Consider the following 13,471-nt stretch of genomic DNA (forward strand, 5'->3'; position numbering starts at 1 on the left):
GGAAGAGAGAGAAAGGGAAGTAACTTGTCATAAAAAAAAAAAAAAAAAAAAAAGGAAAATTCAGTGCAGTGTGCTGCAATAAAAGAATATGACCGCTATAAAACTTTATAGGGTATAAATTTCTGAAGGTTAAGGAACTAAACGGCTGTAAAGCAAACAGTGCAAGAAAACTTTCAGGAACTCCTAAATTACTACAACGACTTGGGAATGTGGGGAAACCCAACGTGTAAATGCTCTTGTTTCTGCTTCAGTCACATACAAAGTTCCCCTCTTTTTTTTTTTTTTCCCTCCCTTAAGGGAGGGGGTAGTTAAAAAATAAGGCGGGGGGGGGGGGGGGGGGGGAGAAGAGAGGGAGAGAAAAGGTGGGGAGGGACTTTTGCTAATTTATTCTTCTCTTGCAGATGCCGTGAAAATCCAGCGCTCTGGATGATTCCCTTTGTTCTTTTTTTCCCCCCTTTCTTTTTTTTTTTTTTTTTTTTTCCTTTTTCCTTTAAAGCAATTCCAGGCTGCCAGAATGCTGAGCCATGCACACAACAACAACAACACACACACACAGAGGCCCCCCCACACTCCCACACTCCAAGTTCTGGCGAGACGTCTGGGCTTGGGAAGCTCTTTATCGGTTTACAGCTCTGGCCTTCCCCCTCCAGAGCAGAATGACCAATTGTTTAGTCTCGGAATTTGAAACAATAGCGGTTTTCAAAAGCAAACCCATTTTGCCTCTTTTATTGCCGGGTAGAGCGACTGGATGCTGGAGCTTCCCGCGCGTAAAACTTCAGCGCTGCGGGGCGAGGAGGAACAACTCGATTTTCCTTTTTCTCCCTCTTTTTCTCCCTCACCTCCCCTCACTTTTGGCTGGTTTTATTTCCCCAGGTCCGAGCGGGACCCCCCTTTTTCTTGCTCCCCACCTCCCCCCCCCCGGAAATCTCTCCGCGCCCCCCTGCGCAGGTTGCGGCTCCGCGCAGCGCCGCGAGGTGGCGCCCTTGCTCCACGCTAGACGCGCGTCTCCCGCGCTCGGCCGCGGGGCTCCGCGTAACACCTTGATTTCATTAGCGGCAGCCACCGGGCTGTTTGCTGGCGAGCATGAATAATCCCGAGGCATAAAATATAGGGTTAATTATAGCTATTTTGCCGATTTTATAGGTTACATCTATTTTTCCCTGCGAGGGTAAATTATGTGAGGCTTAACAAAAAAAAAAAAAAAAAGAGAGAGAGAGTTAATCTGGAGGCGCTGTGCCGGGATGCGGTGAGAGGTGGGACACGCATCTATTTTAAATGTTCATTTAAAAGGGAGAAAAAAACCATGGGGTTTTGTCTTCTGCTAGTTCGGGTGGAGGTGAGAGGACAGCTTCATTATCTCCAAACCGAAGATTTACGTTTGCAGGACTGAAAAAGAGAGGGCTCCAAGATTTCGGGGAGAAAGGCACACGCAGAATCAAGACATTTTGCCCTGGCTTTTTACCTTAGCCGTTAAGATGATCTGCGTTTTCTCGGCTCTTTATTTTCTATGTTTTAGGTTCACAACCATCGCCGAAAAAAAAAAACCCAACAGTATATGCTTTTTAGAAGTTGAACCGGTCATTTTTGGTACAGTTGCTCCGTCTTTTGGTGATGCTACTGCTCTTTGCCCAAGGTCTTCACTTAATATGTTTGGAAATATTTTTAAATTCTACAAAACAGTAAATTAATCCAAAATGCTATTAAGTTCACACGTTTTGTGATACATACAAATACTCCGCTCATGCAGCAGCAACCAAAATATAAACTTTTAACTCCACTAGTTCACTTTTATTTTGGCCTTTGTTTCTTCAAAATTACAAGACAAAAATTATTCAGACGTTCCAGTCCTTCAGCTACAAATAACATAGAAAGGCATGGTGGCAATAATTTCAATATAGGTTTTCTTTCAAATTGTTATAAACCGGTATTTTCTGAATAAATATTTCCCCGAAGTCACACTAGAAAATACGCCCGTTCCCCGATAAGCTGCATTCTAGGGGGGAATGTAACAAATTAAACCGATACACGCGACAGAACAGGATGCGATATGGTGTTATAAGAGGCAAAGTTTAAGCATCTCAAGACTGTTTAAATGCTATAAAATGAAATACAAATGTAAACAGAAATAGATGAGGAAAACAAAGAAAAATCCTGTCCTTGTGCATTCAGTAAAACGCAGAGTGAAAAGTTAAGGTTTACCTAGGAAAGGGTTTGGGGTTCTTTTTTTTTCCTTGTGAATTCCTAATAAATCTTTCCTCCACTGGGTATTTATAAATTATCTTCTCTCTCACAGACACACACACACACACGCACACACACACATCCCCACTTGCTTTTTCTTATAATAGAAACATTTTCCTTTCATCAGGAATCTGAGTACAGTATAGGAATGATTTAAGATCAGCCATTGATTTCTGGTGCATTGGTGAGTTACCATCACATCATGACCATAAAATTCTACTGCACTTGATAAAAATGTTAACTTCCAAGAAGAACTTCACTCCCGCCTTCTTGGGGTCTTGAACGGGAATTCCTGCTATTTTTTACTTTACAAACTTCGATAGATGGGAGTACGCCTGTAAATACACATAGAAGAAGATAGCTTCTTTTCTAAAAATACTTTGGTCGATTCTTCCTTTTTTTTTTTTTTTTTTCTTTTTTTCTTTCTTGAAAATTCTAGCATCGAGCATCCCCACGCCAGGCTGCAAAGCTCTATTTACTTGTGTGCACCATTTCTGGGGTTTTATGTTCAAAGATGAAACCAAAATCTGCTCAATCGACAATAAAAGTGTTGAGAAAAATAAAATGTTAACTTCTCTTTTAGGGGGGAAAAAGCCTTAATTATACCACTGCAAGTACTCCAACAACAATAATTACTTGAAAAAGCTCTTAGACTCGACTGAAATTATCCCTACACAAAATAAAGGAAACGTATTTACTTAAATTATTTCTCTAAGGATGGTTTTAAAGTTTTATTCCGTTACTATCTTTGTTTTCTTTCTTTCTTGCTCTCTCTCTTTCTTTCTGTCTGTCTTAATTCCCTGCCTATTCCCACTGCCAATTTTAATGCAAGTATTTTTTTTTTTTATACCAAAGCCCTGGCAAGACGGACTAACCGAATCATTTCAACTTTTTCCTCTTTTCCATGTTGTGGAGGTTGAAAATTATCCCTCAGTCCCAGGCAGGCACGAATGAAACCGTCTTTAATTCACCTTTCTCGTGTCAAACCCGCGCAGACAGATGCAATGGGAAGCAGCAGAAATCTACCCAGGGCAAAAGGAAAAAAAAAAAAAAAAAAAAAAAAGGTTTAAAAGAGTGTCTTTAGCTCCTATTGAAGGCTGAAGGATTGGAAAATATAGCTGGCATTGCGAGGGGCTTGGAGGGGCGTCGTGGGTGTTAGGCAGGCTGGGGCAGCGTTGGGTTGGGAGGGTTTGGTGTCGTTATTAGCTGAAATACGTCTCGGTAATATTTGCTGACTGCGATAAATGAATTTCAAAATCTACCCCCTGTGTGTTTAGATGGTGGAAAATTGCAGCGTTGGCATCTTAGGGGTAAGTTTGCTCCGTTGTTACCAAATGCCAATAAAATAGAAAGCCTCTCCTCTCCCATCCCCCTCTTCTCCCCAGTTTTCATTAGAAGTATCATGCAAAAAAAAAAAAAAAAAAAAAAAAAACCAACTTATTGAGGAGGGGGTGAGGTAGGGAAGAGCCATCAGTTACTGACCATAAAGGTTCTGTTCTGGATGTGATAAGCGACACAATACTTTTAGTTCCCAATCATCCCCAACCACATCTTGAACAAGTCCTCGGCGGGGGAGGAGGCAGGGAGGGGGCTGCGGGAGAGACACAAAAAGTCAATGTTATATATGAAAAACTATAATCATTTTAATTCAATATTGACACCTCAACATCTCGCTATAATGCGGACGGGTCCAATCGAAACCTCTGGTTTATAGCAGTAGAGGAACGAACTCGTAAAATCCTAACGGCTTTTATGTAGTGCGGTATAAACAACAACAACATCCCCGGCTTTATGGCGTTTTATAGTTTGTTAAACAGTTTACAGCCTTTTTTGGGGCTATTACAAATGCAATTCCCTTCATGTGATAGTTAAACCTTTATCAATAATAAGGAAATTGATCATTAAAATGTTAAATATGACTACCTCGTTTGTTTTAAAATATGTTTAGGGTAAGAAGCTGTATGATTTGATAACTTGTATTAAAATACCAATTACATTTATAGGACCTTTTAAAACTGGTAGCAATTAAATCGTGTTCTTTTACAGTTTTCCAAAGCGACCCTGACATTTAAAAAGGCTAAAACTGCCTCGTTAAAATTTTGAAATTAACGACTGCGAGCGCTTCTCTTTAATTTTCCAACACTCCCCAAAAATCAATCTTTTGGGTGGTCTAGGTATGTGATTTGTTGTGAGGCGAGCGATATCTCATTAATGTAGGTAGTTAAACATATTTAATCCGTATATTCACCCCACCTCCTTCTCCCTTCCCCTCTCGCTCCCTCTCTCTCTCTCTCTCTCGCTCCCTCTCCCTCTCTCGCTCCCCCTCGCTTGCTTTTCCTTCTTTATTCTCTCACACTCTTCCTTTCACAATCATGCAGTGCAGAGTCCGTGTGGAGTAAGGAGAAGCCAATAGGATGAGGTTTTGGTAATAGATGCAAATGATCATGAAAAGACACTGCAAAATATGAAACAACTCATTTGCGCTGAAGTAAATCACTGAAAACTGTTTATGAACTGGCATCTCTTCTTGGAAATGTAAAGCGAGAACTCTTTAAGTGGCGATTTTTTTTTTTTTTTTAGGGGTGGGGGGGAGGAAAGAATTCAATATCATGCAGGCTTAGAGTTTTGATTATATCCTCCTTTTATATTCCTGGAAATCACAAACTGTCGTTGCTTAGCATCTTAGCGCTTTCTTTTTTTGCTAATAGATTCCCGTGGTCTGGTTTGGTTGGCTTCTTTTTTTTTTTTTTTTTTTTTTTAATTTTCTTCCTCCTCCAAACAAATATTCTTATTTAAATTAAAATGAGCTCTTATTTTGTCAACTCACTCTTCTCCAAATACAAAACCGGGGACTCCTTGCGTCCCAATTACTATGACTGTGGGTTCGCTCAGGATCTTGGGGGCAGACCCACGGTGGTGTACGGACCCAGCACGGGGGGCACCTTCCAGCATCCGACCCAAATCCAGGAGTTTTACCACGGAGCATCCTCACTCTCCAGCTCCCCTTACCAACAGAATCCCTGCGCCGTGGCGTGCCATGGGGACCCCAGCAACTTCTATGGCTACGACCCCTTGCAAAGGCAGAGCCTCTTCAGCGCCCAGGAGTCGGACTTGGTGCAGTACACGGACTGCAAGCTTGCTGCCAGCGGCCTTGGAGAGGAGGCGGAGAGCTCGGAGCAAAGCCCTTCTCCGACCCAGCTTTTCCCCTGGATGCGACCGCAAGGTGAGGCGAGATGGAAAGGACAGCGAGGAGGCATTTCCTGAGCCCATAAAGTAGCCCCTTTGCTTTCTTTCTGCCCCTCTTGCTTGCTTGCTTTCTTTCGCTCCCTTTTTCTTCCCCAGTGACTGTATTTTACTGCTTTACGGGGGTAAACTTTTGCACTTGTAAATTGCTTTATAGTTTAATTACCCTGAAGGAGACCTTTTCTTCTGGGGGCTGAGCGAGCCGGGCTTTCTGTGGAAGGAAGCGTCCTTAAAGTTTATGGCACTTTTATAGCCTCAAAAAGCCCCTTCATTTTTGTTTTGCGTTTGATTTGGGATTTCGGTGGTGCTGCTTGCTCTCCCCGAGCTGCAGCTCTCTTCTTTTTTTTTTTTTTTTTTTTTTTCTTTGCCCCGGGATCCCAAAGAGCCGGAGTCTGTTGTTGTTGTTGTTGTTGTTGTTGTTGTTGTTGTGGTTCGGGTAATAATAAGTGTGCAAGTGCAGGCTTTAGCTGGGCTGCTGGAGTGGGCTGGTGGGTGACCCCCCCCCCCCCCCGCCCCGCCACCATCACCCCTTTCCTTTATAACCATCTTCCCTTTTATAATATTCTACAGGAGCCTTTCCCTCTCCCTGCTCGCTTCCTGCCTCTGCTCCTGCGAGTCCTTTCTTCCTCCCCCTCCCGTGCCTGGGTGTGTGTGTGAGTGTGTGAGCGGGTGTGAGCCTGTGTGTGCCTATTCCCGAGCCTGGTTTATGTATCTTTCAACCTCCTTCTCTTCTTCCCCTCTTCCACCCAACCTTTGCAATTCCCCAGCAGCCGCTGGACGGAGGAGGGGGAGGCAAACCTACAGCCGCTACCAGACGCTGGAACTGGAGAAGGAATTTCTATTTAATCCCTACCTGACCCGCAAACGGAGGATCGAGGTCTCGCATGCCCTGGGATTGACAGAAAGGCAGGTCAAAATCTGGTTCCAGAACAGGAGGATGAAATGGAAAAAGGAAAACAACAAAGACAAGTTTCCCAGCAGCAAATGCGAGCAGGAAGAACTGGAAAAACAGAAAATGGAAAGAGCCCAGGAGGTGGACGAGGAAGGGGAAGCACAGAAGGCGGACAAGAAATAAAAGGATTTTTAAGGACTGAAAGGCAAGCGCTGCTGGGGTGGAAGAGCCCCTGAGCCCCACGTTAATGGCAGTTAATGTAAGGGAGGGGTGGGAAAAAAACCAACAATGCATAGAAAAGAGAAAGGAAAAAAAAAAACAAAAACCTTTTATTGCTGTAAAACAATATAGCTGTAAGCACCACTTTCCTGATTATCCTTTGATACAATGAACAGTATGCAAAAGTGATCGGGAGGTCTCTCCTGCCTTTTGCCAGTTATTAACTAGTGGTAGTGTAACGCAATAGCTTATGTAAAACATGACTGTGAAATTCTCTCTCTCTCTCTGTCTTTCTCTCTGTCTATCTCTTCTTTCCTGGGGGGTGGGTTGGTTAACATAGCTTTCAATGCTATAGGAGTTACGTGAAATTACATTTGTGCACTTTTTTTTTTATTATTTTCCACCTTTTTTGTTGTGGTTTATCTGTATGTACTGGAGGTAGCTATTGAAACAAACATCCCAACAACATGAAACTGCCTATTTATGCTATAGTTATCTCTCCTTTCTCTCTCTTTCTCTCTTTACTTTCCTTACTTCTATTCTTTTATTTGGTTCGGGATTTTCTTTTTTTTTTTTTTTTTCTGTTTACAATTTTTAAATGTCTCTTCCAAAAAATAAGGGAAAAAAAAAAGAAAAAAAAAAAGACAAGAAAAAAAACGTTTTTCTCTCCTTTAGTTAGCATGCGCACAGTGAAGCAAGTTGTAAAGTGATCTTTAGGTTAACTGTGAAAAAGAATGTATACTGTATACGTGAATTACTTTATTGGGGGAACTAATGATATATTTTGTTGTTCTTTCATCACTTTGTTCTATTGTCTAAACCTGGAAGCGGCGGAAGAAAGTTACAATAAAGTTTACAAGCGAGAATTCCGTGACATCATTCTTTTACCCTGCTCCATTTCCTCCAGGACCACTTTGATAGAAAGGAAATAAAAGTCAATTGTGTCGGAGCTGCAGCCCTGGCCATCAAAGACTTCTTTGCCTGGAGAGATGCTGGAGCGCTGCTGGGACGGGCTGGGGCCGGGGAGCTGCTGCCTGGGAGCCGTGGGGAAGGGGAGGGGGCCGGGGCAACTGCGATGGCTTCTGCTCTTGTTGTTGTTTCTAACAGTTCCTGGGTGGTGACAGGTTGGGAGGCTGTGTGGAAATCCTTCCTGAAGGTAACGTGTGTTTGTTGTATTTTTTCCCCTTTCTCTTTCCTCCTTTCCCCCCTCTCTCCTCGCCCACCCCAGTCCCCGCAAGATGAAGCCCAGCTCTAGGTCCCCCTTCCTTTCCTCCCACACTGCAAAAAAAAAAAAAAAAAAAAAAGAAAAGAATTGTCAGTCGCGCAGCTGAGCTGCTTTCTGCTCCCTCGCCTGTCGAGCTGCCCTGCCATGGCAATAGAGGAGTGCGGGGATGCAAATCCATCCCCTTGCAACATAACCTTGGGAAAGGAGAAACAGCACAAACCCTAGATGCACATCCACCATTGTCTGGGCTGCTTTTCCTCCGTGTGAGACTTTCTTTCTTTCTAAAACCTCCCCCCTCCCCTTAAAAAAATTGAGGCAGATCACATTTTGGAAGGTCTCTCTGCTTCTCCAGCAGAAAGCAAATCAGCCAGCTGGTAAGGTTTTACTTCTAACTGTAATTGAGTCCTGCAGAACCGCTGACACGCTGAACAAGGGATCTGTACACTCTTTATTTTTCGCAACAAGAAAAGCAAATGCCAGCTCAATACGAAGCTCAAAGCCTGTGGCACTGGAATAAATTAGATATAGAGCTGAATGACATTTGGGAAAAAAGAACCCTGAAACTATTAGGTATCAATGAGACATTTGTCTTATGGGGGGGGGGGTGGGGGTCGGGGAGGGGGAGAGGGTCAAGGGGGGAGGGGAGGAAATTATGTACAGTGGAGGGAATTTTAGACGGGATCAATAAAGGGATAAATAGAGCTCCCTTCCTTTTCCTCCAGCAGAGAGAGACCGAGAGGGAGACGCTGGTTTATCAGCAACGTGCTTTTACCCCCCCCCCCCCCTCCCCTTTTCTCTTTCTCCCTCGGTCTGAGCTGAAAACTGATTACAGGTTGCTTATCGACTCCAGCACAATTTCACCCCTTCCAGCATAGATCTTGGAGGGTTTTATATCGCATCAATTATTTATCATATTTTATAAATCCAGCAGCACTACAATTTTTTGCCCCCGAGGAGGGAGCGGGCGGCGATTGGCGCCGCCGGAGCCACGTGCCCGCGCGTCACATGGGCCGGGAGGAAAAAGGGCTCCTTTTTGGTGTAAATCTGGACTCTAATTCCGTAATATATCACGGTACCTCGTAAAACCGACACTAAAACGTCCCGACCTACAAATCACCCGGCCAAATTATGAGTTCATTGTATTATGCGAATGCTTTATTTTCTAAATATCAAGCCGCAAGTTCGGTTTTCCCATCCGGAGTCTTTCCCGAGCAAACTTCTTGCGCTTTCGCCTCCAACACCCAGCGAGCGGGGTATGGGGCCGGATCCACGCCTCCCTTCGCCGCCTCCATGCCCGGGCTCTACTCCAGTGGCAGCGCCGTGCACCCCCAGCCCCCCAGCATGTATTCCTCCGGTTACGGCCTGGAGCCCGGCTCCTTCAACATGCACTGTTCCCCTTTTGAGCAAAACCTCTCCATGATGTGCCCGGGAGATGCCTCCAAGCAGAATTGCAGCAAAACGGACCAGAGGGACTCAGATTTGCAAAGCGACAGTAACTTCCGTATCTACCCCTGGATGAGGAGCACAGGTAAGCCCGAGCCTCCCTAAAGAAAGGAGCCCGGGGTGGGGGGGTGGGGTGGGGGGAGTGTAAATTATTTGATGGCGTGCGCGGGGGATGGCGGAGGGGGAGGGGAGGGGGGAATTGTCCCCAACTCCTTTCATGACGTTTCACCGAAAACGCATCTTCAAAAGAGAGAGGGAGAGAGCGAACACCCCCCCACACCCCCCCGCCATAAAGCCATCCTTTTAGCTTTAAATATTTATTGGTGTTGCTGGGGCTGTGTATGTGCCATGCAAAAGGCAGTTTGTCTTTGAGGGGACAGACAGAGCTGCAGAAATAATGGCCAGCCCCTTCTTCTCCTCTATTTACAGGATGGAGATTGTGCTACCCCCATGTAGATATAGATATAGATTCTGAAAGAAACTATTTATGGGAGGTGCTTGCAAGCTTGGCTTGTTTTCTGTTACATTACAAACCCTTCATTTCCCAGCCCCTCGCCACAATGTCCCAGACACTGCAATTAAACGTAGCGTGTTGCCATCAGAACCAGCAACACATCAGTCCCGGTGCAATTAAAAGCCCCGCTCTCGAAACGGTGACAGTCGGGCCGGAATCCGGATGGATGGGTGGATGGATATAGCGGGGGGAGCACCTTGATCTGTGTCACCTCCCGAAAAAACATCACCGCGGAGGGGTGCGGTGAGCTCCGCACATTGGGGAAGGTTCTTTGGGGACCACGGGGTGCTCAGCGTGGCCCTGCTGCGGGGCTAGGGGTCCCCGGGACGCTGCCGCGGCGCAGGGCAGCGCAGCTCCGCGGAAGGCCGCGCAGTGCTCCGCGGGAGCGGAGCGAGGCGGGGGACGCCCCACGCCGGGACACGCTGTCCCCGCACATGTGTCTCAACCCCAAAAGGCGCTGAACGCCGGGCGGTCGCGCTGCCTTCGGCCACCACAGCGCTCCGTCTCAGGGTATTAATGTCAATTAACATTTAATAAATATCCATTTCCCTCGCGGGGGAGCGGTCCCGGGGCGTCCCGGCTCCCCCCGGGGCCGGGCTGGGCGCTGCGGGCCAGGCTCCCCCCCCGCTCGGAGCAGCCCGGCCGGTGTCCGTGTACACGCGTGGTGATGTTTACACTCGTGTAATCCTGAGAAGGGGGGAGAAAGGCGCTGCTGTCCCGGCTGGGAGCGGGGAGGGGGGGGAAGGCGGGAGCTCATTTTCCAGCCGCCCCGGCTTCGCCTCTGCCGTGCCAGATTGCAACTTGAGAGCATCCCTGCGAGGGAGGCTCCCCCCGCCGCCGAGGATGGGGAAAGGGGCTCGTTAGTAAAACCTGGGGGGCGAGCGGGGTGGGGGCCAGCCTCCCTGCGAGGCAGAGGAAAAAGAAAACAGCGAAGCAGCCAGTGTACAGCGGCTTATAGAGGCAGGAGTTACCCGCACACTTATTTGGTGGTCAGTTCTTTCCATTACCTGCTCCATAATTCATTCACTTTTACAGTTGATTTATCAAAGACCAAATATTTCTGCTCGTAAACACTTCATCTCTGCTTTTATCTGAGTTTAGATTTAGGAAGCCCCCCCACTCACCCCCTTTTTAGCCTGTGACGCTGAGAGGATCAACATTAGAGAAGGTTTGGAAACAGGGGTCCTGCGCTCCAAAACCCCTGGATGCTCTGGGATCTGCTGAGCCTAAAACCAGAGAAACTCGGCCTCGGTCGTAAAAGCGGGGTCCCCCCCTCCCGTGTGTGTGTGTGTGTGTGTGTCCCATGCCCACTGTGCGATCGCGCTTGTGGAATTTCATCAGCGAGCAGAGATAGAGTTGTCATCCCTATTCAGCAGCAGTTTATGGCTCTCCCCTCAGCGGATTTTACAACCCACATTCCAGGACCTGCACATTTTTACTTTACAGCTAGCCTGGCTATTTTGCCTTTTTTCTCCTTCTAATGACTGGACCTTTTCTTCTTTTAAAAAGAAAAAGGAGCGGGGGAAAAAAACAGGGGAGAAGAAGAGGAGTCTGGTGGAATGTGTGGAGGAGAGGCCGAGGGCTGCTGTTCGCCATCCCCACTGCTCTGGGAAAGAATACGTTATCCTATAGATATACATAGCATTTACATAGCAAATAGAGGCCGGATCACAAACACCATATTGTAGAATGATTTCCAATCAAACTGCAGGAAATGTCGGGTCGAGAGGAGAATTAGAGCTGGGCCCTTTCCAAACCCCGCTCGCAGGCAGCTGGAGGGTGCTGGGGAGCCTGGGGTGAGTGTTGGGGTGCTTCTCATCTGTGCATACCCCCACAAGAACAGTCCGGGGGTAGCAGCCCCCCTGTCAGCCCCAGAAGTCACTGCTGTGCCCAGATCATCCCCTGAAACAATGTAGACCATCACACACCTTCCAAGCAGGCGCCCTGATGACAGCTTTAAGAGAGGACAAATAGTTGGATTTGTGTAGGTAGCAGATGCCTCTCTCGCTCTGCTCGACTGTATTTCCGTATTTATTCCCCAACCATCCGAAATTTCTGGTGTCTAAGTGAAAATTAAAAAGCAGAGCTCAGAGTCTGAGCGGTGCTAGGAGGGCAGGAAACTTTCTGAAGTTTGTTGATCACTCGGAGACACGCACAGGCACACAAAAAAAAAAAAAAAAAAAAAAAAAAAAAAAAAAGCAACTTGCATGCTTTTCCGAGATGAAGAGAAATGAAAACTGGGCTGGTTTGGGGGCTGAGAACAGGGAGGGTGCGGTGGGGAAAGCCCCGAGCAGAAGGAGTTGATCTTGCAAATAAAAAGAAGGGCTGTCCCAGGTTGTAGAGCTCCTCCGAGGATTTTGTTCCCCCGTGGGACTGCAGTGGATGGGCGCTTGCTAGGTTGCCCCCAAAGACAAAAGCAAGAAGCAAACCAAAACAGCAGCCCCCCAAAACCTCTCCTCCAAGCCCCCAGCTGATTTTAAATCTTCATTTATTTCCCAGGCACCGACAGAAAACGCGGGCGCCAGACCTACACCAGGTACCAGACCCTGGAGCTGGAGAAGGAGTTCCACTACAACCGGTACCTGACGAGAAGGAGACGCATCGAGATCGCCCACGCCCTGTGTCTCACGGAGAGACAGATCAAAATCTGGTTCCAGAACAGGCGCATGAAGTGGAAAAAAGAAAATAAAACTGCCTGCTCCGGCTCCAACAGCCAGGAAAAACCAGACGCGGAGGACGACGAGGAGGAATGAAAGGGGCGAGAGGTGGTTGCAGGAAACGTGGAAACCCACGCGAGAAGAAAAGGGGGGAAAAAACACGCAGAAAAAGACTATATATTAAAATAGATAAATGATAAGTGCATAAATAATTAAAAACCCTAGGAATGATACATTGTGTTTCCTGACACTGAAAAAAATACTACCTATATTAAAGTCTTTTTTTTTTTTTTTTTTTTTTGTACAATAGAATGACTATCTACCTATTAAATGTGGCTTTAGAGTCAGAATAGACACATTTTTCTATGTGAGTCTTCCTATAGTACAAGTAATTTGTAAATCTCCGTTTGTACTTCGCTGTGTACTTTTTGGTATGAAGTAACGTGGTCGTGTTTAGCACCTTTAATTTAGAAAATGTGACCTGAAAGTCTGAATGAAAATTATACTTAGCGTATATAGTCCTGTACATAATATGAATTATTATTACGCCTTTTCCCTGTAACCTCTGTGGTTCTTTTCTCCTTGCTATGCTCTTTTGTCTCTGTATATTTTTACCTGGATTTCTTCCTTGTTCAAGTCTCTACGAAAAAAAGAAGAGGAATTAATATTGTGCTACGTAAAATGTTGTATATCAAAGTAGCAAATTATTTAATGGCGACGCGTTGCCTTTTTTTTTTTTTCCCCTTGTCTGTGATTATTATTCTTCGAAATAAAAAGGAAATCTTCATTAATCTACTATCGCGTTGGGTTCCTTCCCCTTTTCTTATTAAAAATAACGCACGGGGTTTTGGAATTGCTTTTTCCCATGTAAAATAAATATACTAAAAGACCCTTTTAGATTAATACATGCCCCGATCTATCATCCTAAACTTCTCTCTTTTTTTAGGCCAACCATTCCCTTCAAAATTTTAGTACCTTTTCAACACATTTGAATATACGAAGGTATAATTGATATTCGGGGCTCTGGAAATGCGGAC

General features: G+C 45.8%; 2 protein-coding genes and 1 long non-coding RNA gene across 6 annotated transcripts; 2 read left to right on the top strand and 1 right to left on the bottom strand.

Moving 5' to 3' along the window:
- Positions 1-1,481: 1,481 nt before the first annotated feature.
- LOC141934020 (uncharacterized) lies at positions 1,482-6,442 on the bottom strand. Of its 2 annotated transcripts, XR_012626264.1 has the most exons (3): positions 6,338-6,442; positions 3,724-3,832; positions 1,482-3,263 (listed from the first exon to the last, which is right to left on the bottom strand). It is a non-coding gene; the product is annotated as an uncharacterized LOC141934020 (long non-coding RNA). The 2 variants fall into 2 exon arrangements; XR_012626263.1 differs by having other exon boundaries at positions 1,482-3,832.
- On the top strand, positions 4,547-7,461 carry HOXB8 (homeobox B8). 2 transcript variants are annotated; one of them, XM_074849168.1, is made up of 2 exons: positions 4,547-5,464; positions 6,252-7,461. In XM_074849168.1, exons 1-2 carry the CDS (start codon positions 5,044-5,046, stop codon positions 6,557-6,559), a joined length of 729 nt encoding a protein of 242 aa, XP_074705269.1. In that variant the 5' UTR covers positions 4,547-5,043; the 3' UTR covers positions 6,560-7,461. The 2 variants fall into 2 exon arrangements, with proteins under 2 accessions (XP_074705269.1, XP_074705270.1); XM_074849169.1 differs by having other exon boundaries at positions 4,550-5,464; positions 6,255-7,461.
- An 81-nt stretch (positions 7,462-7,542) lies between these two features.
- Positions 7,543-13,229, top strand: HOXB7 (homeobox B7). 2 transcript variants are annotated; one of them, XM_074849172.1, is made up of 3 exons: positions 7,543-7,751; positions 9,066-9,348; positions 12,277-13,229. In XM_074849172.1, exons 1-3 carry the CDS (start codon positions 7,671-7,673, stop codon positions 12,528-12,530), a joined length of 618 nt encoding a protein of 205 aa, XP_074705273.1. In that variant the 5' UTR covers positions 7,543-7,670; the 3' UTR covers positions 12,531-13,229. The 2 variants fall into 2 exon arrangements, with proteins under 2 accessions (XP_074705273.1, XP_074705272.1); XM_074849171.1 differs by lacking the exon at positions 7,543-7,751 and having other exon boundaries at positions 8,652-9,348.
- The last annotated feature ends 242 nt before the right edge of the window (positions 13,230-13,471 follow it).

This window comes from Strix aluco, chromosome 24 (genome assembly GCF_031877795.1).
Source record: "Strix aluco isolate bStrAlu1 chromosome 24, bStrAlu1.hap1, whole genome shotgun sequence".
NCBI classification, from domain to species: Eukaryota; Metazoa; Chordata; class Aves; order Strigiformes; family Strigidae; genus Strix; species Strix aluco.